General features: G+C 43.0%; 2 protein-coding genes across 2 annotated transcripts in view; both read right to left on the minus strand.

Moving 5' to 3' along the window:
* Positions 1 to 61: 61 nt before the first annotated feature.
* Positions 62 to 4,884, minus strand: LOC118417577 (sorting nexin-16-like). Its single transcript, XM_035823170.1, has 8 exons — positions 4,466 to 4,884; positions 3,953 to 4,039; positions 3,553 to 3,625; positions 2,446 to 2,521; positions 2,056 to 2,125; positions 1,165 to 1,344; positions 472 to 627; positions 62 to 79 (listed from the first exon to the last, which is right to left on the minus strand). Exons 1-8 carry the CDS (start codon positions 4,718 to 4,720, stop codon positions 62 to 64), a joined length of 915 nt encoding a protein of 304 aa, XP_035679063.1. The 5' UTR covers positions 4,721 to 4,884.
* Positions 4,885 to 5,471: 587 nt separating this feature from the next.
* LOC118417410 (NACHT domain- and WD repeat-containing protein 1-like) overlaps positions 5,472 to 26,647 on the minus strand; it is a 26,301-nt gene continuing 5,125 nt past the window's right edge. Inside the window, exons 3-15 of the mRNA XM_035822966.1 lie at positions 21,090 to 21,234; positions 20,253 to 20,658; positions 19,549 to 19,751; positions 17,811 to 18,090; positions 17,075 to 17,289; positions 16,509 to 16,683; positions 15,802 to 16,145; positions 15,310 to 15,513; positions 13,430 to 14,935; positions 12,659 to 12,862; positions 11,956 to 12,140; positions 8,321 to 8,445; positions 5,472 to 7,750 (exon numbers count right to left, since the gene is read on the minus strand). Coding sequence (XP_035678859.1) covers positions 7,599 to 7,750; positions 8,321 to 8,445; positions 11,956 to 12,140; positions 12,659 to 12,862; positions 13,430 to 14,935; positions 15,310 to 15,513; positions 15,802 to 16,145; positions 16,509 to 16,683; positions 17,075 to 17,289; positions 17,811 to 18,090; positions 19,549 to 19,751; positions 20,253 to 20,658; positions 21,090 to 21,234 — 4,144 coding nt within the window. The 3' untranslated portion in view covers positions 5,472 to 7,598. The remainder of the gene's footprint in view (positions 7,751 to 8,320; positions 8,446 to 11,955; positions 12,141 to 12,658; positions 12,863 to 13,429; positions 14,936 to 15,309; positions 15,514 to 15,801; positions 16,146 to 16,508; positions 16,684 to 17,074; positions 17,290 to 17,810; positions 18,091 to 19,548; positions 19,752 to 20,252; positions 20,659 to 21,089; positions 21,235 to 26,647) is intronic.

Here is a 26,647-nt window from a genome sequence, read left to right on the forward strand (position 1 = left end):
CATCTGTACAGTAACAAACAGTCAACATTTCACTGGATTCTTCCCATCTGAAACATCTGTATCAGCTATAGTTGTGATCCTTGAAGACAGTTACATAAATGTATAACATTAGGATGTGTACTTAAACATAACATCAGGTACAGGTCCTTAGCCTGAGTGCCATCCTCGTAGTAACTGCTGGCTCAATCTTACTAACCAAAGAGTCTAGTCCTGCTGACATTTGTAATGTTCGTAATGAGTTAGTCAAGCCATGTGTGGTGGGCAGGGCAGGGCTTCATTTGATTGGATGACCTAATAGACCAATAGCCCAATGACCCCCCTTTCTCATGTGCCATTATTATCATTGAGGTTAGCAAGCAAAGATTGAGCCTGCGGCCACACTACGGAGAATGGTACCCAGGTTAAGAGGTAATGGTACAGACCTGCACCAAAATTGTTTCGACAAGATGACAAAATGTCATCGCTCCTCACCTGTTGTTTCAGCTTGGTATCTCTACGTTGTGTCTCCAGTTCCTGAGCTGCGGCTGCAGCAGCCCTCTCGGCCTCGATCTCGTGCCGCAGCTGCTGCAGCTCCTCTGACACCTGCTGCCCCCTCTCCTGGGCCTGGGACAGCTGCTGCTGCAGACCCTAGCATTGGAAACAATGGTTGCTGTAATTCCAAGGTTACTCATTGGAAACAATTCTTGCTGTATAAGTTTAGTAGAAAGAACAAACTGTTCCATGCCATATTTTTAAGGAAATTGATACAAAAATGTAGTGTTGTACACTGACTGACAGCTGAGTCAAAGAATGACCAGAAGTACAGTGTGAATTTTAATCCATATACAAAATTTAACAATTTGCGGGGACTAAAAAATTACGCTAGGGTCACATTTCCAATCCAGGGCCTATCAGAACATACCCAAAATAATCAAACAGCATAACTTATGCATAACATGAACTTTCATTTTTTTCATTTTTGTACATAGACGACCAGGCCTTGGGTAGGAAATGTGACCCTAGAGTATGAGGTACAGTAAGAGGGGCAAGGAAGTAGTTGCGCTATGTTCTGGTACTGTATAGATGTATACAGTTTGATGAGATTGTGGTGAAAGGTGACCATAAAAACAGCAAACACAAAACCACTGCAAATATTCCATGATCCATAATTTGGTCCTCACTTACCCTGATCTGCTCATCCACTCCCCTCTGCTGCTGCTGTTGCCATGACGACACTTGGACCGTGCTGTCCCCCTGCACCCTGACGTGAGCCAGTTCTGCCCGCATGGCCTCCACCTCGGCCTCAAGGTCACGGTTATGCTGCTTCAAGGACACCACTGTGTCCTCAAGTGAACTGCAGTACAGCTGGAACAACAAAAGTTGCATATTGGGCAAGGTACATGCGAGTGTCTTCATACCTATTTCTTTGAGGAGTAGTGAGGTATTTTACTTCAAACATTTATCGTAATCGAATTCAATATGCTAAGCGTTGTTGTTAAATCATTGCTGAAACTTAATTGGTTGCTTTGACTTTACGTGGCATACCGGTATTATGTGTTATCAACGTCAGTGACAAATTGTTTGTACTGTGTAGTTGGATGCTGCCAGATTGTCCAAAAGTCACAATGGAACATATTTTGCAAGAGCAAGGCCTACAAAATCAATCTGATTATCTTGAAATCAACAGAAATACAGTAGGGAAGCACATGTACTGTTGACTTCTACAATAAGGTTGTGAATAATGAAAATACTCATACACTATTACACATATGCATATATCACTAATATATAGTAATATACACAAACATAAGTTACAGTATTTGATGGCTTGGTAAAAGAATGAGTTTTTGTACGGGTCTTAGGGATTGTGATAGCTGAGTTATTTCTGAAGGTCCGCCCCGTTGCTATTGTCCTTGTTGGTGGATCGTCAGGTTATAAAGAGGGTCACTGGTTCTGCTCAAGTATGCCTTTCAGATGTATGTAGGCATGACAGGTCATTAGATGTGACATAACCACTTGCTATGATGCCTGTAAGGTGGTCCTACTGGCTGACCAAAGCCTACAGCAACAGTTTACCTGGCTGGCCTCGAGATCCTCATGTGGCTCAGGGGGGTTGTCCAGTCTGAAGAACATGCGGACTGGGAGGCTGTACACGTGGGTTAAAAAACAACACAAAATGAACGGTGAGAAATTTTTCCATCTTCATGAAACACAAGGAATACAGGAATCGATTGACAGAAAATTATCCACAGACACATGTACAATTTCTATGTCTTCAAGACAGTATTGCTCAGGAAACATGTCTAAAAACGATACCGGGTATGTGAGGTGGGAGTCTTGAGGAAGATAGGAGTTACTGAAGGAGTTACTGAAGTGCCAGCTGAATAAATGTTTTTGAGGTTGTGTTATACCTGTATTACTGTAAGCTGAAATCATTTGGAAAAAAGAACATGACTGTCATCTGACCTTTTTGCCATCTCCCTCTGTCCCAGGAGGTTCCTGATGAAGTCATTCAGGCCTCTCTGCCTCTGCTGAATGAATGCTGGGAGGAGGGAGAGATGGACAACAAACATGTGTATCATTCTATGAAAAAAATAGTACTACCGTATCTCCAGCCAGAGGTGAAATAAGTGGTTAAGAAAGGTACTTTTCTTGTTAATTGATACAGAGCTGAGCTAATGAATAAAGGAACAATAAAAGATACAAAATCAAGAGATTCTGCCACAGTATAAAAAGGAAAGCCAACAGGTGGCTACAAATCAATATTGTCCTTCGTTTTCTCAAGACCCAAACACATACCAAATATCATCACAATCTATCCAGACCCTTTGTTATGACCACAAATATTCCCAAACAAACAAACACACAAACGGCTTTTGCAGTTAGCAACTGAGTCTGTTGATCAAGAAGGTTTGCATTGACTTTATAAAAGACTTAACCTGCAAATTTTTATGCAAACAAAGCGAATTCAATGTTTAGGGTGCTTGCAAGATTGCTATTGTAGACAGATAACAAACTTTGGTTATGATTTACCAGTTGCATCATACACCTAATCAATAGCTAAGCAATTCATGACCTTTGAACGCTCATGCCAATATACAATGTACCAACAGGTGTATGACTCGGTAGGCATGTGACCTATTTCTTAGGCTATGCAAAGGTCAGATTCGAATGATACGAACAATTCACAATATTGGATGATTTCTTTACTTCACATGTTCACACTAGACTGATTAAATCATGCTGCTAGCAGCCTGCCCAACTGAATTAATTGATGACACCTGTTCACATGTATCTGATGGTACAACTGCAATTGTGATACTTTTGCATGTTGTCAACAAAACACATTCCATCACACAGCACTGTTTATACTTTTCCTGTTCACTTCTTTCTCTTTTCTGTGGGCTTAGAGCAAGTGGGGCATTGGTACTGTAAAAATCCTTATTGACAGGAACATCCTGACAATGGTGCAAAAGAATCTTATTGACAGGAACATCCTATCAATCGCCTCTTCCATAAAAACATTCATGGTGCAATACATATAAGATATCAAACTTGTACTAGCTAAAATACCTGGATCAAAGTTGTCTCTGAAGAATCTCTTTGGTGGCAGGTTTAAGTGAAGGGCTGGGAAAATTCTCTGTAACTGCAGCAACGAACAGGAATGATCAACAAAACACACAGTCTACTTATCTCTACACATTTGGAAAATTTTCTGTAACTACTGCAATGAACAGGAATTTTTTATTTTTTTCATCAAATGGACAAATTAGTTAGATCAAACTTTCTTACTGTAACACTAACAGTAGGGTTCAAGCATCACCAACTGTTTAAGTAGTCTAACCTTTTAACCTAGCAAATAACCGCTAGGCTAACAAGTATGAACCAGTTAATAAACTAATCAGTTGGTCAGGCCTCAGGTGCTTGAACCCCACTGTTTAATGGCGTTACACTACTTTACTTTGGGTCATACCTTTTTGTTGAGTAGCAGAAAGTCCTTGTATCTTCTGAGGACAATCCATTTCCTGGTGTCTCCGTGTTGAACTTCTACCTTGTACAGCTGGTATGTTCAAGGAAGTATTTGGAAATTTGAAGAAAAAAAAACTATTTAAATGTCGTTGCCACTAACTTTAATTAAATTCACTGATATTGATATAATATACTGTGATCTAAATTGTACAGTTATGAGTGAGTAACATTATATTGCTTCTTTTTCAACAAAGTCAAAGTCTAATTTGCATTAAAACGTTTTGAAAATAAACTACTGTATTTAACTTCACTATCACTAATTAAAATCACATGCATCAGATCTAACATGGTTATGAGTGAGTAACATTATTACTTTTTTCCACAGTCAAAGTCTAATTTGCATGCAAACATTATGTTTAAAGAGCCCAATGTTTACATTACAATAAACACACATGACCACGAACTTGGACTCAAGTTCACAAGTTGGCAACAGGAGTTTTCGTCCTCTGATACTTACCGTAACTCTCTGCTGCGACTCTAACGTCTCTTTCCCGACAATCGCGGCCTCCAGCTGGACTCCTCCCGACTCGGAGCCGCTCACAGACCCGCTGGACACCACACTGGCGTTCAGACTCTCGGGTTCTGCAACCGTCCATGCCCCGGGCTTCTTGGGCGTCGAAGTCCGCCTAAAAGTTATCACCGTCCTGTCCCTGCCCTCCCCTTCCCCCGGCCCGGAAAGCTGTGCGCTACTCACGCTATCAGTGTCTGTCATCTTCACATCACATTGCACAACTTAACTCTGGTTAAAAACCTTGCATCGCACGGGAAAGTTGGACGTGACTTTCCCACACTTTTTACTTCCGCACACCCGCCGCCATGTTTGGGGAAACTGAACAACTCGTGTCACGTGATCAGCAAGGTGCGTGCAAATAAAGAAACTTTGCTTTCTGAGCACAGGTGAATAAAGGACAAAACCTGTGCTGACTTTGACCAAGGAGGTTAAAAGGTCATTTCATTCATTTCCGATTGTTACGAGAAGTTGAAAAAAAAAAAAAAATACCGAGAAATTAAGAAGTGTTGGAATGAAATTGTGAAAAAAACTGGGCTTGGTAACGTTAACACGTTATTGATTGAATCTGTAATTTGATGTTGATTTTGTTGTTAATTTGAGGCGACAGTACAAGTTATGTCTCTTTAATCAACTTTTTAATAGGCGAAAACAAACGATGGGGAATGACCTTGGTGCTGATTACCACATCGGTTCGGTAGAGCCGCAAATATTGCGTTTCGGAAGTAACCTGCCAGGTGGCGCTTCTGTACTGCAGTTAAATTTGACATCCTTGTCACATTTTATATCAAATGCGCATGTTAACATTATACTTATTGTTTTCTTCTTCTCCACAATATTCCCATGCAGCTCTCTTCCTATTTTATATCCACATGAGTCATGTGTGGTAGGGTAAAGTAACAACTGTAAGAATGATTTTGAGTGCAATCTATCTGAAAAGAAGAACAGGACATTCTTCATTGATGCCTTATATTTCAAAATAAAACAGGCTTTACAACAAACACACAAACAAAGTATTGGCACTTTCATGGACCAACTATGCTGACAACTATGTGATGAAAGAAAGTTACATCCATCTGGCAACATGATATAGCTGGAATGTTATTTCTTTTGGCACAAACACAATACATACCACTTCAAAACATCAAGCCTAACAGTCTCTTTGTAACATTATATGTTGACACAGAGATGATACCATAGCTTGAGTCTGCTTGACCATAGATGACTGTTTGACACAAGCGTCTTCTGTACATTTTTTAAAGAAAACCTACAAATATGCCAGAGCTGACATCTGTTTGGAGATTAGGCCTAGAAAAATCAATGCTGCATTTCACATCCAATCCTAAATTTTTTTTCAAGATTTCGGCCAAAGGTGACCTAACAAAAATGAGGTCTGTAAGGATATTGATAATTTCAACATCATATTCTAAATTATATAGATATAAAGTAACATTATACAAGCACACTTTTCTACTGCAGCAGAAATGAGGACGTCATGTATGTTAAACATGATTCTATAACAGTTTCATAACTCATATGTCAGATTGAAAATTCCATGTACCTTATCAGCAGTTGACTTAATGAAAAATCTAAAAATACAAAAGATTTAAAAATTAGGAAAAAAATTAAGGCCAAATTTGGCAGATTTTTGACAGGGTCGGTCAGATACCCAGAAACACAACATGTTTTTCAAGGCCTCAGGAATTCTCACCATGGCCAAGTTCTGCTAGCTGCTGTAAGCGTCTAGACTCGTATGTTGGCAAAAATGTTCATACTTGCACTTTACAATATCAATTATTGCTTTTACAGCTTGGGTATTCACCAGATATACAAAGTCAGGTAAATACTTTCTAACCAGCTTTGTACATGAAATGACCTCTGGTCCAGATGACATGAGTTATATATATTACATGTCAATGAGAATGAAAACACACAGGCTGGTGTAAAAGAATGTTCTCTTAGTAATGTGCTAGCTGCCCTGCCCTATGATATGCCCAAAAGGGACTGTTTGAATCATCAGCATTCCATATTGGGTTAAGTCACCTAATCATGTAAAGCAGGTGTCTCACTGTACTGTGCCAAATTGCGCTAGGAAATTGCACAAACTTTGTAAATTTGTGCCAATTATGACTAACGTGTGATGCATGGGCACGTTAAGGCCAGATGAGCACGTTATTAGAAAATACAAATTAGAAACGAATGCACAATGATAACAAGTGCAATTTCAGGCATCACATTTCGCAAATGTCTGGTGCACCTGCCACAATCTGTCACAGTCAAGTGAGATAATTGCCTATGGTAAATCATAAAAATTGCAAAATGATAATTTAAACAGATAGCTTTTTGTACTTACATTTGGACATTTGGAGGCAAACTTTAAACAATCTGGAATGCTTTAATATACACATCAAGTTTTGCTTTCTTGTGAAGCTTCAATAGCTACTTGAGTAGCGACAGTGTTCCCACCTTATTCTTTGTTGCACATATACCCAATATGTCTACAGAAAAAGTCCTATCTGAATGTTCCCAATGTCACACATATGAACAACAGGCCAGGCCTTTTAACAATTTAGTCTTCACGTTTAGAGAAAAAACTCTGTGTAAGAAAAAACATCATACTTATAAAAACAGGATTCAATTATGATCTTCCTATTGTTTGTTACCAAGTTTGACAGCATGAATTCTATATATAGTTACTGAAGAATATACATCAATACAAAAAGGAGTTCCTTATTCATTATACTTTTCTCACTGTACAGAGAAATTTTCAAAGGTGATTTTTTGCTCTTATTTGACACTGTCATTAAAAGAGTAAAAAAGATTTGGCCACCACAAAAATTTGTCCTTTTCACTTATGACAATTGGCACAACTCATAGTTATCTTGTTCCATGATTTCTCTGCTCTTGCACATAATCTACTGTACAATGTCTCTTCGACAAGATGCAGTAACGTAATTTGATACCTAGTGGCCTTACTGATCAGCCCAGCTGATTGGATGCTTACTATTGATGCAATTAAAAACTAATGGTGTCATCTGCTTTGCAGACCAATCACAATCTGCTCTCCTTCTGTCCACAATTTCTACTCAAGCTGATTGGATGATGTTGAAGACAGTAGTTCCAAAGTGATGATATCATGTCTGCCCTGTAGACCAATCACAACTCTCTCTCCATCAGCCAGGATTTGACAGCAGTTGATTGGTTGGTCGGGAGTCAGGACGGCTAAGCATTGACCTGGAAAGCACAAGGTCATCATGTACTGTAAATGCAGAAATGTTCGCGGTTGATTAATGGTTGACACCTTCACCGCGAACTTAAAACCACCGCGAACATTTTTCTATTATGGTATTAGACTGCAGTCTACGGTGTTACGGTGAAATAAAAACCACTGCGAAAAGTCCTTTTCCCCGCTACCGCGAAATTAAATCACCTCGAACTTAAATGCATTTACAGTACTCCAGTGAAAACATCTAACACTCAAACTTTCAGCACCAGAGACAGTCTCTCCTGTAGAATGAGGATGTTTCTAAATAAGCTATTCTGGGAGAATATTATTTCTATTTAAGTGAGCCTGGAAAAACAAGCAAACTGTCTCATCTCATCCAAACATTTATATGAGATCAGCAAAAACTGATACATGTGTATTAATAATTATCAATTCACATGATTAGCTGATAATGTTTAAAAAATTTGAACCAATAGTGTCTATCAGATTAAGTTCACATGCTTTTTCCCAACAATCTTCCAAAAAATGTGAATAACATGAATAAAAAAAAAGTAATATTGAATTGCTCCACAGCGTACCTTCCACAATGTCCCAGACCCTGATGCTGAGGTCATGGTGTGAAGGGTCAAAGGTCAGACACCTCCTCCCCTCATCTGCCAGCTGTAGGGTGTTTACAGGGTGGGTGTGGCCATCCAGAACATGTCTGGGAAGAACACATTAAAAGTTAATGGGAAATATTTCTGGTTTTATCATTTGTTCTACTGCATAGCAATGTAATAATGATAAAGAATATCATGGCAACAAAAAAATTACAGCCTAACACAGCACTCACAGACTCACCTACAGGTTCCAGTCAGCAGGCCCCACACTTGCACCAGCCCATTCTTACAGCCTAACACACACAACACTCATGTACTCACCTACAGGCCCCACACTTGCACCAGCCCATTCTTACAGCCTAACACAGCGCTCATGGATTCCTCAGACAGTGCCAGGCTGACCACAGGTGTCCCACCAGCCCATTCTTACAGCTTAACACACACAACACTCATGGACTCACCTACAGGTCCCAGTCAGCAAGTCCCACACCTGCACCAGCCCATTCTCACAGCCTAACACAGCGCTCATGTACTCACCTATAGGCCCCACACTTGTACCAGCCCATTCTCACAGCCTAACGCACACACAGCACTCATGTACTCACCCACATGTCCCACACCTGCACCAGCCCATTCTCACAGCCTAACACAGCGCTCATGTACTTACCTATAGGCCCCACACTTGTACCAGCCCATTCTCACAGCCTAACGCACACACAGCACTTATGTACTCACCCACATGTCCCACACCTGCACCAGCCCATTCTCACAGCCTAACACACACAGCACTCATGTACTCACCTACAGATCCCACACCTGTACCAGCCCATTCTCACAGCCTAACACAGCACTTACAGACTCACCTACAGGCCCCAGTCAGTAGGCGCCACACCTGCACCAGCCCATTCTCACTGCCTAACACACACAACACTCATGTACTCACCTACAGATCCCACACCTGCACCAGCCCATTCTCACAGCCTAACACACACACAGCACTCATGGACTCACCCACATGTCCCACACCTGTACCAGCCCATTCTCACAGCCTAACACACACAGCGCTCATGTACTCACCTACAGGCCCCACACCTGGACCAGCCCATTCTCACAGCCTAACACACACACAGCACTCATGGACTCACCTACAGGCCCCACACCTGCACCAGCCCATTCTCACAGCCTAACACAACACTCATGTACTCACCTACAGATCCCAGTCAGCAAGCCCCACACCTGTACTCGCCCATTCTCACAGCCTAACACACACAACACTCATGTACTCTCCTACAGGCCCCTCACCTGTACCAGCCCATTCTCACTGCCTAACACACACAACACTCATGGACTCACCTACAGGTCCTACACCTGTACCAGCCCATTCTCACAGCCTAACACACACACAGTACTCATGTACTCACCTACAGGTCTCACACCTGCACCAGCCCATTCTCACAGCCTAACACACACAGCGCTCATGTACTCACCTACTGGCCCCACACTGATACCAGACCATTCTCACAGCCTTACAAACACACAGCACTCATGTACTCACCTACAGGCCCCACACTTGCACCAGCCCATTCTCACAGCCTAACACAACACTCATGTACTCACCTACAGGTCCAAGTCAGTAGGCCCCACACTTGCACCAGCCCATTCTCACAGCCAAACACACACAACACTCATGTACTTACCTACAGGCACCAGTCTGCAGGTCCTACACCCGTACCAGCCCATTCTGACAGCCTATCACACACAGCACTCATGTACACACCTACAGATCCCACACCTGTACCAGCCCATTCTCACAGCCTAACACAGCACTTACAGACTCACCTACAGGCCCCAGTCAGTAGGCGCCACACCTGCACCAGCCCATTCTCACTGCCTAACACACACAACACTCATGTACTCACCTACAGATCCCACACCTGCACCAGCCCATTCTCACAGCCTAACACACACACAGCACTCATGGACTCACCCACATGTCCCACACCTGTACCAGCCCATTCTCACAGCCTAACACACACAGCACTCATGTACTCACCTACAGGCCCCACACCTGCACCAGCCCATTCTCACAGCCTAACACACACACAGCACTCATGGACTCACCTACAGGCCCCACACCTGCACCAGCCCATTCTCACAGCCTAACACACACAACACTCATGTACTCACCTACAGATCCCAGTCAGCAAGCCCCACACCTGTACTCGCCCATTCTCACAGCCTAACACACACAACACTCATGTACTCTCCTACAGGCCCCACACCTGTACCAGCCCATTCTCACTGCCTAACACACACAACGCTCATGTACTCACCTACAGGTCCTACACCTGTACCAGCCCATTCTCACAGCCTAACACACACACAGTACTCATGTACTCACCTACAGGTCTCACACCTGCACCAGCCCATTCTCACAGCCTAACACACACAGCGCTCATGTACTCACCTACTGGCCCCACACTGATACCAGACCATTCTCACAGCCTTACAAACACACAGCACTCATGTACTCAGCTACAGGCCCCACACTTGCACCAGCCCATTCTCACAGCCTAACACAACACTCATGTACTCACCTACAGGTCCAAGTCAGTAGGCCCCACACTTGCACCAGCCCATTCTCACAGCCAAACACACACAACACTCATGTACTTACCTACAGGCACCAGTCTGCAGGTCCTACACCCGTACCAGCCCATTCTGACAGCCTATCACACACAGCACTCATGTACACACCTACAGATCCCACACCTGTACCAGCCCATTCTCACAGCCTAACACAGCACTTACAGACTCACCTACAGGCCCCAGTCAGTAGGCGCCACACCTGCACCAGCCCATTCTCACTGCCTAACACACACAACACTCATGTACTCACCTACAGATCCCACACCTGCACCAGCCCATTCTCACAGCCTAACACACACACAGCACTCATGGACTCACCCACATGTCCCACACCTGTACCAGCCCATTCTCACAGCCTAACACACACAGCACTCATGTACTCACCTACAGGCCCCACACCTGCACCAGCCCATTCTCACAGCCCAACACACACAACACTCATGTACTCACCCACATGTCCCACACCTGTACCAGCCTATTCTCACAGCCTAACACAAACAACACTCATGTACTCACCTACAGGCACCAGTCTGCAGGTCCCACACCTGCACCAGCCCATTCTCACAGCCTAACAAACGCAGCGCTCATGTACTCACCTACAGGCCCGACACCTGTACCAGCCTATTCTCACAGCCTAACACATACAACACTCATGTACTCACCAACAGGTCCCACACCTGCACCAGCCCATTCTCACAGCCTAACACACACAGCACTCATGGACTCACCTACAGGCACCAGTCTGCAGGCCCCACACCTGCACCAGCCCATTCTCACAGCCTAACACACACAATACTCATGTAAAACAGGCCCCAGTCAGCAAGTCCCACACCTGCACCAGCCCATTCTGACAGCCTAACACACACAGCACTCATGGACTCACCTACAGGCACCAGTCTGCAGATCCCACACCTGCACCAGCCCATTCTCACAGCCTAACACACACACAGCGCTCATGGACTCACCTACAGGCACCAGTCTGCAGATCCCACACCTGCACCAGCCCATTCTCACAGCCTAACACAGCGCTCATGGACTCTTCGGACAGTGCCAGGCTGACCACAGGTGTCCCAGGCTTCAGCTTCTTGAACAGCTGTCCAGTCTTCAGGTCATACACGATGACCAGACATACATCTGGGTCTATCAGCTCCTATGAAACACACATGATAGTTTTCAAATTGTCATCATATAGAGACAGTCTTATCATCCCAACCCCCTCACTATATGTTTGATGTAAACATACAGTACCTCTGGACATGCAAGGAAATACTAGGGAGTTTTGAAGATTGCATTGGAAGAAATGAAAAGAATAGAAAACTTCAATTTTGAACTTGCTCTATCAGAAATATGATATGTAGTATAGTACCACTAATCACTTACCAAGTTGGCTACAGTCAAGGCTACCACACAAGTGTTGCTCCTAAACTACAAGTACCAAGCTAGTATCACCTTTACAGCTACACTCATGGCTACCTCACTTGTTTCACTTCTACATAGCAGTCAACATTACCAAATGAGAAGTTATCTCATTTTTGGTATTTTCTTGACACGTTAACCATTCCTGGAAGGGAACAGGATTTCACGATCTTGTTTTATCAAATCAGGTAAAAATCAACGTATGCACTGAAGTCATCCATAAAACTTCCTTGCTGTTTGGCCTGATCTTACCTTACAAGAAGAGGCCACATATTTGCCATTGTTTGTGATGGCCGACAGTCTGGCATTGAACTCGTGTCCCATGATCCTCAGGTCGTGCACCAGTTTGCGGTTGATGAGGTCCCACACGAGCAGCGGGCTGGGCTTCTGCGTCTCGTCCCCGCACACGACAGTCTCCCCGTTAGAGCTGATCAGCAAACTGTTCAAGAAACGGTCCTGTGGGTGGTATTGAAGGGGATGTTTAGGTTTGGCTGGAGATAGAGCCTGGAGTAGAGATGTGTACCTGTACCCAGTACTGATACAATGAATGTAGATATACAAACTGTTCAAGAAGCGGTCCTGTGGGTGGCATTGCAGGGGATGTTAAGGTTTCCTGTACACCATAGAAAAACTACCTTTGATGGTATAGCATTTCCCCATCCCAACGGGAGTGACTGGTTGGTGAAAGAACAGTTGGAGTAGGGATGTGTACTGTACCCAGTACCGATAGTTGTACCTGATGTTAGATTTAGGCACACATTCCTAGCCTACAGAGATATACCAAGGCTATCTCTTGAAGAGAAAATTATTTAAGAGGCTAAATATGATAAATGCTATACATATACATGCAAATCTTATGATCTGTCAACCAGTGTTAGAGAAAACAGGTCATGAATCTGTGCTAGTTTTAGTGCATAGTTGTCACTAAAACACTACCATACAACAAACACTACGAACAACTGCACTAGCATCAAAAGGTAGTTGCTGAAATGTACTAGGATAGTTTAAAACATTACTACGCACCTCTCCGGCCTTGAATGTGGACACCACATCTCCGCTGGTCACGTTGATGACGTTGACGTACATCCGGTTCCGAGAGAGCGCGACGACGTGGTCGCTGTCGTGTATGCCAAAGTACGGCATGGTGGCATTCATGATGCCTTTCAAGGTCGTCTCCAGCTTGCCGGCTTCAAGGTCATACACCTGCAGCTGTCGGTTGCATAGAACAACAATATGGCGAGCGTTGATGCAGCACACCTGGCGCGGCTGGTCCACACCTAGGATCACCTGTACGGGTGTCTGCATGTGCACGTCCCACAGTCGGATCTCACCGGTCTCCACGGAGACGGAGATCACATGATCTGGGTCGTCTTTGACCACAAACAGCCCTGTCAGGAAATCACAATCAGTTTCACCCTCTGGTTCCACACTGTTCCCTACTTCTCCCTCTGCCTTTTCAGACGCTATTCTTTTCCTGCTCTTCTCCGATGAGCTGCCAGGTGGTGCCACCTGTTTCAGGAACACCTTGGAAGTGGTGAACTGCCTGTTGGCAGAGCTGCTTGCACTTTTGAACATATTGCACATCGCTGGAAACCTGTCTTTTGCAGCAGATTTCATGACATCAACCAACCTCTCCACCACGTGAACACAGAACTGTCGGCCGTCGTAGCTCAGTGCCGCCGCCGACTCCTGCAGTAGAGCACTCAACAGACAGAGGTCCCCATTGTCTGGGTTGGCACGGGCTGCCATGTTGACATCACTAACAATTTGAATTGCGTTCCCAGCAACAAGCGCTTTTTGCAGCCAATCGAACTTTAGGAAATACTCCGCGATTGCTCTGTGATGTCCTTCAGTTTGGAATGTATGATAAGGCAACTCGACGAGCCCCCAGTGTGTGTGTAAACCAGCTTCTTGTTCCGTAGCTACCATTCTGCTACAGAACTCCTTCATGTGCACATGTGCAGTTCTGACGTCATCTTTTGTTCCCATGTACCTTCTGACAATGATGTCAGCAATAGAGTGCGACCTCCATGTTCTAAGCACCAAGCTCTCTTGCACCCTGATGCTCAAGAGTGGAGTTAGGTCCCTTAGCAACCTCAGAACAGTGCTCTGTGGCACACCATGTAACTCTGTTCCCTTGTTCAACCTCAGAACTTCCGAATTCTGCAGTAGCAGTCCAAATAGAGCAGACTCGGTGAGTCCGTGCCTTGCCACGGTGACGTACCTGGCCACAGCAGATACCAGCTCTGCGCCATGTTTCGCCTCAAGCCTGTCCAACATGCTGTTCACCAGACCAACAACATCTTGTGGTAACGATGAGTCAACATCGTCACTTTTCCATGCTGTACATAGCTGGGCTGCAATACTTGCATACAGAGGAAGGGGGCACTTCTCGATAGCTGCCTGGAATGTGTCGCGCTGGTTGGGGGATAAAGTTCTCTGGTTGTTCTTGAGAAGCTGGTCAGCGATGGCCATGCACTCGTCGGGAGGGAGGGTAGACATCTCCATGAAACAGTCTGGTGGCAAACTCTGCAAGTAAACATGGAATAAAGAACAACATCAAAACAAGATGTAATGGATGATAAATTGAAGAGTCTAAAACTGTTCCCTTTAAATTTCTAATGACTTTGGCTGTGTATGTTACAACAGAACTGAAGCACCCATGATGCAGAGGGGAATTTTTGAAATGACACTAAATTTACATTTACATCCAGTATCATTGAATTTTAGTACAATGTCATGTACTGAATTTAAGAGCTCTTGTGTAGTTATCTGATTTACTAGACTTCCAGTTTTCTATTCATGTCTAAACACACTTGCTACACTATAATGATGATAATGAATACTACATGGAACAATTTTCATGGAGGAAAGCATTTTCGTGGAGGTAAAAGCCTACAAACCTTCAAGAAAGGAGCTGTTTCCGTGTCAGTGGTCTTGACGATTAGCACCATACTGACGTTGGGAGGCAGGGAGGTCGGAAGCCACACCAGAGATGTGCCCCCCTCCCCACCCTGAAGCTGACCCTCCAGAAGCAGCAGCAAGGGTCTGTCTGATGTAGCTCTGCTCAAGAAATACTGAAAGTCTTGCACAAGACTGTCAATTTCCTGTGGGAACAATAAAATACAATAAACACATTGATAAGACAACATTAAAAAACATACGATTATAATAAAAACATACTTTTTATTTCACTGATGACGAACGATGGACGTCGTTCGAAACGTCTGAATTAAATTTGATATTGTCCAGAAGAAGAGATTGAACATCATCTATTTATTACTTTCCTGGATGTCTAATCTTCACAAACGTACACCAATAGTTGTACTGCATGAAATGTGCAAAAACGATATGTTTCCCTTCTGTGAAGGTAACTGTAAATGCACAACACCTACCATTTGTATCTTCCTGGTGCTGGGCCCATACAGTAACCTCAGCTGTTCACACAGGCCCCAGAGCAGCTGCTCCTCGCTGGAATGGCTGGTTCCCGGTCTAACAGCCCTGTACACACACACTGTCTGCTCAGTCTGCCACTCAGGCACCAGTTCCACTATCTTAGCTACCAGCGCCGACTTGCCACACCCGTCCGCACCATGGATGACCAATGGGAGGGTGTTCTCTGCACGCAGGTGGGATCCTATCGCGTTCAGGAGCTTGTCCTGCCCATGGAATGTGGGAGAAGTTGTGCGGCAGAAGTCTGCCTGGTGTTGTAGCTCAAGACTCAGAGTTTTGCCAAAGCCTGTAAAAAGCAGGAGACTAAATTGAGGAACAATACGTACATCCATTGATCACTTCCTGTCACTCTATGATGAATGTGACAAAGCTACATGTATGGAATATGTATGACTGCAAAAACACAAATAGACAGAACAAAAAATTACTTCCCTATAGATTTGTGGCCTATTCCATGATTGGCTGTTATGTCTGATTAATGATTAATTCTACCACCTCTGATATGCACTTCCTGATACTCTGACCTCTGTGGACAGCTTCCTACTCTCCAGTAGTTAGTTACTCAAACAACTGTGGACACACACATCAAAAACATAGACACTGTACAGCAATAATAAGGTATTAAACATTAAAGTATAATGTTACTGACGTGGCTTGTGGTCCTGTTCCTCTCCCTGTGCCTCTGTAACAGCCCTGTCCACCATGGCCATCAGGTCGGCCTGACACCTGGTCTGTAGACAGTCCAGGTACTCCTGATGGGCAGGGTTAGCTTGGGGGTCAATCCCTCCACCTTCCCAGGGGATGTTGTTAGCCATGCAGGTAGCCTGATAGTGAGGGAATTACAGAGGCAGCATTTGTAAGCAAATATGGAATATTTCACACAATTTCATGGCCCAAGCTGAAATTTCATTTCCTAGGGGTGAACTACAAATCTAACAATAAACAGCATTGAATTTCTTTGTCTACTTTTTTAAGCACAGATGGCAGCCCTTAGGCTGAATCAAAAGGCTTATTTACAATTAAAATCTCATATACTGTTATTTACCAGTTGTTTTAGTAAAGTAACCATGTAGTAAATGGGGCTCTTTGTGAACCTAACAGTGCTAGCTTTGAAAGTCTGTAGTCAGTTACTTGACTGAGTCTCTCTGCCATAGATTGCTTCATGGCAAGGTTGAAACCATTCTCTGAAGATCAGGCATCTCTGTACTCACTTACCTCAGACAGCTGAGATGTTGTTCTCTCTACCAGACCCTCCAGCCTCTGCTGCGCAGCTGTGTTCACGGCGCCCCCTGGCAGGATGTCGAGGAAGTGCGGTGCCAGAGGGTCGGCCAGGTGGGCCTCCAGCTCCAGCAGCCGGCGGGTGAACCAGGTCACCTGACCGGCCTGGAGTCTGGGGTGGCTGAAGGCACGGCACAGCTGGTGGTCCAAAGCTGCATAACGAAAAATGAAAAAGCTTTAACACACTAGCTACATGAATTATTGAATGACTGGTTGCTTTATTGGCATATAAACCCATATAAACTATAAACCTACATGAAGCGAGCGCTTAATGGGTAGCTCTAATTCCTTGTGTGGGTATGAGTCATCCTGCATGTCTGCGACACTGGACCAATCAGCCAATGGACTTTGAATTCTACAAGTTTCCTATTACACCTTTTACATCTTAAATTTGGTCACATTCTGACAATCTGAAGCACAAAACTGCGGACACATATGAAGACAATTCAACAACCAAAAACACCAACAAATTGCCCCTGCAAAGCAATGTTCTTACCAGAATTTTGTTTTGTAAGATTAACAAAAATGCATGCAATGATTTTGATTTTTCTTCTCTGGGGCACTCACTGTCATACAGAATAAGCCTTTAAGTTAGTAATTTAGACTCTCCTAATGGAAAGTATCACATTAGAGCCCAATCCCCATGACAATTGCAACATCCTGAGTGACCAACCTGACTTCAGGAGGTTCGATTCCTCATCAAGCCTCTCCTCCAAGATTCTCAGAAGCTGGTCCTGAACAGTCAACCAATCAGAGCTCTTTAACTTTCCCTCCTCACATCTGATTGGCTGTAACTTATATGTGGGTGGGGCAGAGTTGTTGTCAAGGTGATAGTAGGTGCAGAGTGTCTCTTTATCCTCCCTGCTGTCCATAGCTGCCAGTAGCTTGTCAAAGGTCTCAGGTGGGATGCTTGTGGGACACATCAACTTTCCATACTTTTGTCCAAACAGAATCTGAGTAACAAGGCAGAAAAGAAATGTTCTGCATGAAACATGGTTTATCTATAATTTTTGAAGGCATTACAGAAAATCCTTATTCTTATGGTGCATATAAAGCACACTGTGTTTGTTGCCACCAACTATGCTGAGTAGAAACTTAAGTTTAATAAAAGAAGCTCAGCTTGTGCTAACTGTACAAACCTGGTGTTTCACAAGTAAAGCAGGCTTACTAGAGGGTCTGCATGGGGGGTCCTGACAACGCTTTACGCTAAATTCGGGACGGTCGACAACGCTTTACGTTAAATTCACGAAGGCAGGCAACGTTTTACGCTAAATTCAGACAGGCTGACAACGGTTTACGCTAAATTCTGGAAGGCTGGCAACACTCGACAGAGGCGGGGTCGTGCTCCGCAAGAAAGATTGAAATTTTGACTCTCTGAAACACTATTCCCTGCATTTTGAAGGGAAATTTTCGCTGGCAAACAAAGCTAAGTTAAATGGCATTTCTAATTAAAGAGTCCCAGGGGTTCAGCGTAAGCTTATGAGGGTGACGCCAGCCAACTTATTTTTGCCACGTCGAGCGCCGAAGGAAAGTCCGGGAAAATTTTGAAATCCTGCCCCCCTGAAACGCCAGTTTTTTTGGCTATTATAGAAAACTAAGTGAAATTACATTTCTATCAGTAAAAATGTGTTTGAGGTTGACACGTCACATCCCCCAGCCATGATACATATTTTTTACGAAGTCGATGACCGAAGGTGAATAGAGTGGCAAAGGAGATCCGGCTAAATTTTGAAATCTTGACCCTCTATAAAACGATATTTTGTGCATTTTGACGGGCAGATTTCTATTAGCAAAACAGATCTTTGAGGTTGACACACATCCCCAACATATTTTCAGAATTTCGAGTTCCAAAGGCGCGAGGCGGCACAAGGAGGACCATGGAAATTTTGAAATCTTGACCCTCTAAAATGATTTTTCCTGCATTCTGATGGGCAAATTTTGCTGGCAGACTAAGCTAACTTCAATGACATTTCTATTTGCAAAAAAAAGAAAATTTTTGAGGGTATATACCATATTTTTACCATGTCGATGACCGAAGGTGAAAGGAGTCGCAAGTGAGGTCCGGAAATTTGGAAATCTTGATCCTCTGAAACGCAATCTCCTGTGTTTTGAAGGACTAAATTTACTGGTAGACTACGTTTCGACTTACGAAATTTGGGAGGCCAGCTACGATTTACGGGTAATTTTTAGGCTTAATTACGCTTTACGTGAAATTTTTAGGCTACATTACGCCTTACGTGAAATACACTGGCTACGCTTTACGGTAAATTTTCCATCCTCACTACGAATTACGTGAAATAAAATAGCTTACCCTACGAATTACGGGAATTAAAAAGGCCTGCCTACGCCTTACGGAAAAGAGCATGCAGACCCTCTTACTAGTTATGCAAAATGAACTTGAATCTTTGTACCATTAGTTGTGGCCCAATAGATGTCTCCATACACATGTCCATCTCTCTTAGCGCAGCTTGCAGGAACTCAGGGTCGTTGACCTCCCTGTCAGACACGCCCTCATACATGTCCACCAGCTCAAACTGATATCCCAGCATGCCGCAGTGATGTTTCAGTGCAGGGCTGACTCTTTCCCTCAACACCGCTCTTTCTTGTATGGAATCTGACAAATAGAAATGTCATAACTTTCCACGAAATCGTCTTCCGGGAGGGAGGTAAAACGGGGGTCCCGTGCTCGAGGAGGTGCCTCGACCATGTTAAACAGCCTCATTACCCACACTTTGGGTACCTACTGGCTGCAAAATACACCCGATATTATATCATTGTTATAACAATTATTCTCCTTCAAAATTTTAACACAGTTGGTCACTGCAGTTCCAAAAATAGTGGCTAGAGGGCCAAAAACTATAGCACTTCTTCATGGGCCTAAGAGCTAGGATGTCCAAAACATGAGATATGAAAACCAGACGTTTTCTGAACAAAAAGACACTGCCATTAACTCTAAAGGCTTAAAACATGCTTCAGATGCCATATTCAGAATCCACATCTAATGTAATGAAAGAAATGACTGTGATCCAACATTGCATGAATGTGAATAAGGGAGTCTTTAATAGGGCCAGTGGTTACTACTAGTAGCTGATATGGTATCAACAAATTTACCCACCTTCTGCACAGGAGACTACGTATACCCTGATGAGTTTGGGCCTTAAGTTCACGTCAGCATCCACTCTTCCGCACAACAATTTCCTCTCATTCTCAGAAAAGTCTCTCAAATCAGGCAGAGCTGGCGGGGGTTTAGGAGGCCTTGGCTGTGTGGGCGGTGCAACAGCAGGTTGTTTGACGCCTGCTGGGGCATCCTGGGATTGAGGCTGGCTGGTAGGATTTTGACCTGTTGCATCCTGGGAGGCTTTCTGAGAGTCAGATTGCTTGCTTGTCGTTACACCTTGGGAAGGTTGCTCGCGAGGCTGTGCGACAGTGACCTCCGTAGTCTGGATGTGACTGGTTATCTCAACCGTTGTGAGGGTCAGCCGTCGCACTATTGGGGGTGTTTCCTCCGCTTGGCTGGATTGCTGAAAAAAAAATGGCAAAGTTCTTCACAAAGGACAATAACTTTTCCTATGGTGTAGGGAACTACAGAAACATGATTGACATTTGAGTGACTTTTGCATATGATCCTTTGGGGGTTCAACCAGTTCTTCTAGTTAGCCGTATTGAATTGTTTTGCCAGTTCATTCTAGTGACAGTGAAGAAGAGTGTCTGATGTCACTTGGAACATCTGGAAGTAAGCTCGTTTTTTTTTATCCAGTTGTAGAGATTGAATTGTATTTGAGCAAAGTTTGTTGATATTGAAACTAAAAAGTGATTACCGTAACCCAAAACTTCAAACCTATGAAAAGAAATTATAGGAACTGTAACTTGACAAACTTATTTTATTATATTACAGATTTTGGATTGAATATTAGAAAGAAGTCTTTTTAAATACATGAACCTCACAAATCACCTGTGACTCTGGCGGGAAAGGGTCATCTCCAGTGCCAAGGTCGTACAAGGTCACTGCCACACTGCTGGATGACGTAGCGCTGATGCGGTGTGGGCGCAGCCGTGGTCGCTGGCCCACCTGGGGAGAGGCACCTGATGATGGAGCCCTAAAAAACACAAAAAGTATCCTATTACACCACTTCCTCTTTACATGCTGTCACTATGCAAAATTCACATTACTGTGGACTCAAACTTAGAAAAACAAACACCAACTGATTACATTTGTATATACAATACCATCATTATCACAGAGGAAACAACAGGTGAGCATAGTCTATCAATATGCACATGAACATGTATACATAAACAAAAGAATAGAAGTTATTGCAACCAGGTATATTTTAGCAATATAGTCTCTAAGAAGAGTGACACTGGTGTGAAAAGGCACCAACACCAGGAATCTGCCGTCACTCAAACGGGGACTCTGAGGTGCATTTCTTTTCAATAATGATTTTGCTACCCCTCCTCATGGCCATATTAACAGCATTACTGTACCAAAAATCTGCAGTTCTATGAGCAATTTACATCTTTCTCTTTTTACATTCACACAAGTGGAGCCCAAAGTATGCTGCTTTTGAAAACAACGGATATAGGTTACCCCACGGATAACGGTAAACTAGCGTTACAGTTGGCTGCCTAGGGATCCTGACGGGGGTTGCCTTCCACAAACGGTATGGAAGTAATCCCCCCGTCATCCCAACAAAGGAACAAGCTCAGCACTAAAGATCATTTAATCAATAAACCAACACGCATGCAGCAGGATGCAGCGGGGAATGGAATGTTATACCTGGCTATTTGGCTAATTGCTACTCTTTCCATCGACCTTGTAGAGGCTAGGTATTTGTAGCCATGTAATTTAGGTGGCAATATTTTTCTCCTGGTGATAGAATGACACACATCAGCAGGTGTTGTCAACTTTCCACAGCTAAAAGTTGATAAGGAAGGGGACGTTCTGCATAAATATGCTTTTTCATAATGTGATGGGAAAACAGTAATTACATTTGCACGTCAATTAAGAGGACGCAATTTTCAGAACTGTCTGTGCGTGGGTTTGTGGACCACGTACATGTAACCTGAGAAGTTGGGAATGGATCTATGACATATGAGAGGTGCTGGCAAAACAAAGGCAGGGCTAGAAAAATTACTGTAACAGTTATTTGCTGCAAATATATGTATACAGTAATGTTACACGAGAATATGATAAACGGTAAAAGAAGCTTATGAGGAACTTGAAATTGAGGCCTTTTTTGTTTTAAGCACACTCGTACTCGTGCCTTAGTGATCATCAGGACAACAGAGCGCTCCTTATTTAATCTGATATCTTTGCAAGACACAGAACACTATGTGATCAATGTCACGCTTTGACATTAACGTCTCCGTAGCTAATGATGCATGCCATATCGCTTTCATGGGGGGGAATTCATTTTCAGACAGGGACAGACAGACTTATGCAACTTTGTGTTTCATATTACATATTTGTTTTGAAAAGTAGTTGACCCTGTCAAACATTTCAATCTTCATCTTGGCTGCTGAGACAGTAACTTCTGATTCTATCCTGGCTTCCCAGAAGGCAAGACGCTGAGATATTACTTTCACTTTTTTATAATCTCCAAGGGCCAAGAGATGAGATGTTATTATCCCTGTAAGCGAGGGTGATTACAACGATCTGTTTCGCTGCACTGACGTCAGCACATTGTCATTCATTGACTCTATCCTTCAGAGCATCTCAAATATCCCATTAGACGGCCAAGTATTTTGTCAACTCCAATTTTGTATGTACCGCACAATTTCAAAAACAACCTGCCAGAATCACCAACCGCTACATGATTGCTACATGTATAATTGTCCAACCTAGAGCAAAGGCACCAAAGTGATCAAACAGGAAAGATACAGCTTTAAACATTGGCAGATTGGTAAGGCTTAGGAAAAGTAATCTTGTGTTTCGAATTATGGTCCTGGAAAAATAGGATTGGTCAATGACCTCAGTTTAGGACTCCTGAATGGCTTATAACTTGTTGACGATCAACTGTAATATATTAGAGCATGATAAGGTGGGGGCTATGGTATTATGAAATCGATAAACTCTTTGATGAACGCAATTACTGTTGAACATCAATTAAGCCTAGGAAAAAAATGTTGTATCTTGTTTCAGTCGAGAAAAAATCAGGGTCGGAAGGTAGGGACTATCTTTTTTTTTAGGCTGGCCAAAACTCTAGTGATAAATATTACAAAAAAGTTGAACAAAGTAAGCTGAAATGTATGAGGACACTTGTCTTTCAACTTTAATTTTGGGCATATAAAAATGGATACCTTTATCCTTCATTAGATAGGACAAGCAGGGTTTACTTCAATAGGAAGCTGGCTGAATAAATATTCTAACTGGAAGGTATATGACTCCACTGCCCACCCCCCAAAACGTCTAGGGTCGGCAGGTTTTTCTATGGTAGGTAGGGAAACTGGAAACACAACATATTTTTCCTAGGCCTTAGCTTACTTAATAGTTTGTTACACTCTACATCTAACACATCTGCTGCAGTTCCTCCCCGTTGAGATGGTACGCTCCATGTAACCTCGGCAACAAGAAAAGATAGGGTTGCCATGGCGATGGGTCCCAACTGACGTCACCAACCCGCAGGAGAGTACGAAATGATAGCGGGATGAGGGATGGTACGCAGGCAGTATCACTGTGAAGCTCCTCTGGTGCGATGGCCTGTCATTTAGCAAATTGTTTTAGCTATCAGATGGTCCATTACCAAGATACCCTAGAGATAATCAGGCATTATTAGGCATGCTGATGGCATCTCTCCCCTGCTGGGTGGTAACATGGGGAAGGCCAAGGAAAACTACTGTTGTGTTTCTTTGTACAAATTAGTGTCAGTTTGTAGGGATTCCTTCCTAATTTTTTTCTTTCTCTTTTTAAATTTTGGCCGAAGTAATCCAACAGATACTGTAAATGTAAGGCTGAAATGCATCAGGACAATGCTATTTTTTATACCATATTTCAACTGTGCACAGCATACGGGATGAAATCATAGTGTAGGGAACAAAAATCATAGCATAGCAGGCCAAAATCATACGATAGGTTAGTTGCATATTGCAATACACTGGTGATAGCCCAGGGATGTTAAAAAATCAAAGATAAAAAGTCAACAATATTTACATCACTAAGATTCACATTCAGTTCAAAAATGTTATGTCCCTTGCCACCAGTCAACAAAAAAAGGCTATTAAGATTTGGCAGGGTCAGTAGAATGACCAGAAATACAAAGGCAAGTTGTACTGTCAATTTTTTTTCACAGCCTCACACACAGGACCTTACTTTTGTGACACTGTGAAAATCAAGGAGTGCACTGTATCTCTGAGCGTACAGCTGAAATAATTATCTATAGTTGTGATGAAAATGCCTGCGCCATTTTGCAGTGGAGAAGTAATCGCAAAAAATGCCTACCTAAACGGGTACTTTAAATGCTACAAATATTTCAAGGTCTACAGTACATGCCAGGTTCTCTTTGATGTATCTTAATACGTTTTATGATGCTGTTAGCAATTTCTGGATGGAAACAACATGCGTGACTTGGGTTGACAGACTGGGCTGTGCAGCTGTTACAAAATTAAGTCCACCCGTCTGATCACTTTGTTGTTAAGTGCTTTCAAATTGGTGCTTCATATGTACAACATGGCACTAAGAAGGTTTTATATTGTGGTTGGTTAGTTGGTTGGTTGGTTGTGTCTGAGGGTTGGTTAGTTGTGTTTGTGGGTTGGTTGTGTTTGCGGGTTGGTTAGTTGTGTTTGTGGGTCGGTTGGCTGTGTTTGTGGGTCGGTTGGTTGTGTTTGTGGGTCGGTTGGTTGTGTTTGTGGGTCGGTTGGTTGTGTTAGTGGGTTGGCTGGTTGTGTTTGTGGGTCAGTTGGTTGTGTTTGTGGGTTGGTTGGTTGTGTTTGTGGGTTGGTTAGTTGTGCTTGTGGGTCAGTTGGTTGTGTTTGTGGGTTGGTTGGTTGTGTTTGTGGGTTGGTTGGTTGTGTTTGAGGGTCAGTTGGTTGTGCTTGTGGGTCGGTTGGTTGTGTTTGTGGCTTGGTTGGTTGTGTTTGTAATGATTGGTTGTGTTTGTGCCTTGAACCACCTGTTAAGAGGCCCCCTGGTGTCAGACCCCTGTTAATTTCAGGCTTCAATTGAAGGCTGCACACCTGAACTGTAGTCTCTGCTAGCCTAAGGGAATGATTCTGAAGCAAAATAACTGTAGCACGGTTTTGGGCATTGTCACACGAACAAAGAAAGACCAGCTGACTGTAGAGGAGACTGAGATGACAAGAGAGCCTTGTCGAGGGTGAAGTGCTACTGCAACAATGAACAGAACTGATGCCATTTTAACCGCCTTAAAACCACCATATCCTTGATTTAATAACAAAAAATAATGTCTTTTATATCTCTGACTTTATGCTTACAGGAGACAAGAACTTCCATGAGAATAGGATAGGAACATTTTAAAAGAATTCAATTTATAAATGTATATCATATTGGACAATTTGATGGTGTCATTCGGGACACCTGAAGTAAAAGCTGCCGCTGCTGTTGAATGGCTTATTTGGTTAAAAATATTTTGCATTTTGTTGGCTGAATAATTGTGGATTCTTTACAATACTATAGCCATATCCCAAAAAATCTACATACAAGACAAGACAAAAAATTATCTCTGGCAATAGAAATGTTCAACTTTGCACAAAAATTGGCTGATACCAAATTGAATGTTGCTGGCCATGGTACTGATAGCAACATGAAAATTAATAAAACAAACATCAACTTTGCAATAAAGACTCTGAAAAACAGTGCATAAGAGAAAATAGATAACCTTGTACTGTCTTTGTAATTGTATTCTTGTAAACATTCATTTAGTTCTGGTAATTACCTTCAAACTTGGACATTATGGTCTACCAAACACCATGATTAATGACAGAATTTCTGCATCACTGTCAATGACTTACTATAAACCTAACATGTACCACTTTAAGACAAAGACGCAAAGAAAGACTGCAACCTGGCAATTCATCTGAATATATATGCCCAAACTGCGGACGCGACTGTCATGCGAGGATTGGGTTACAGTCCCACAGTCGACGCTGTCAACCGCCCTAACTTCAAGGAGAGAGTGCTACCATCATCTGGAAAGATGGAAGGATGCCTACTACTACTACTACCACTTTCCTGGTGGTTTTATTTTTGCAGCTTTTGTGATACCCTCTCCACCATTATTTCATGACGCTGTGAATGTGCATTTCGAAAAGGAGGTGCATACTATGTTTGAGGTTACTGCATGGATAAATGGTAAAAGAACACAGAATAAGGCAAGAAGGTTTCAAAACATACACATTGGTGTTGTTTTGGTGTTGTCTTACCAAAGGAACTGTGTAAACTTGACTTAAATTAGAGTTTCATTTGCATACAAACATTTTGAGTTACTGACTCTGACATGTATAACTGTTTTCTCCAGTTGGATTTATGCAAAATAACTGGGGAAAATAAATCAT

This window comes from Branchiostoma floridae, chromosome 6, assembly GCF_000003815.2.
Source record: "Branchiostoma floridae strain S238N-H82 chromosome 6, Bfl_VNyyK, whole genome shotgun sequence".
Lineage (NCBI taxonomy): Eukaryota > Metazoa > Chordata > Leptocardii > Amphioxiformes > Branchiostomatidae > Branchiostoma > Branchiostoma floridae.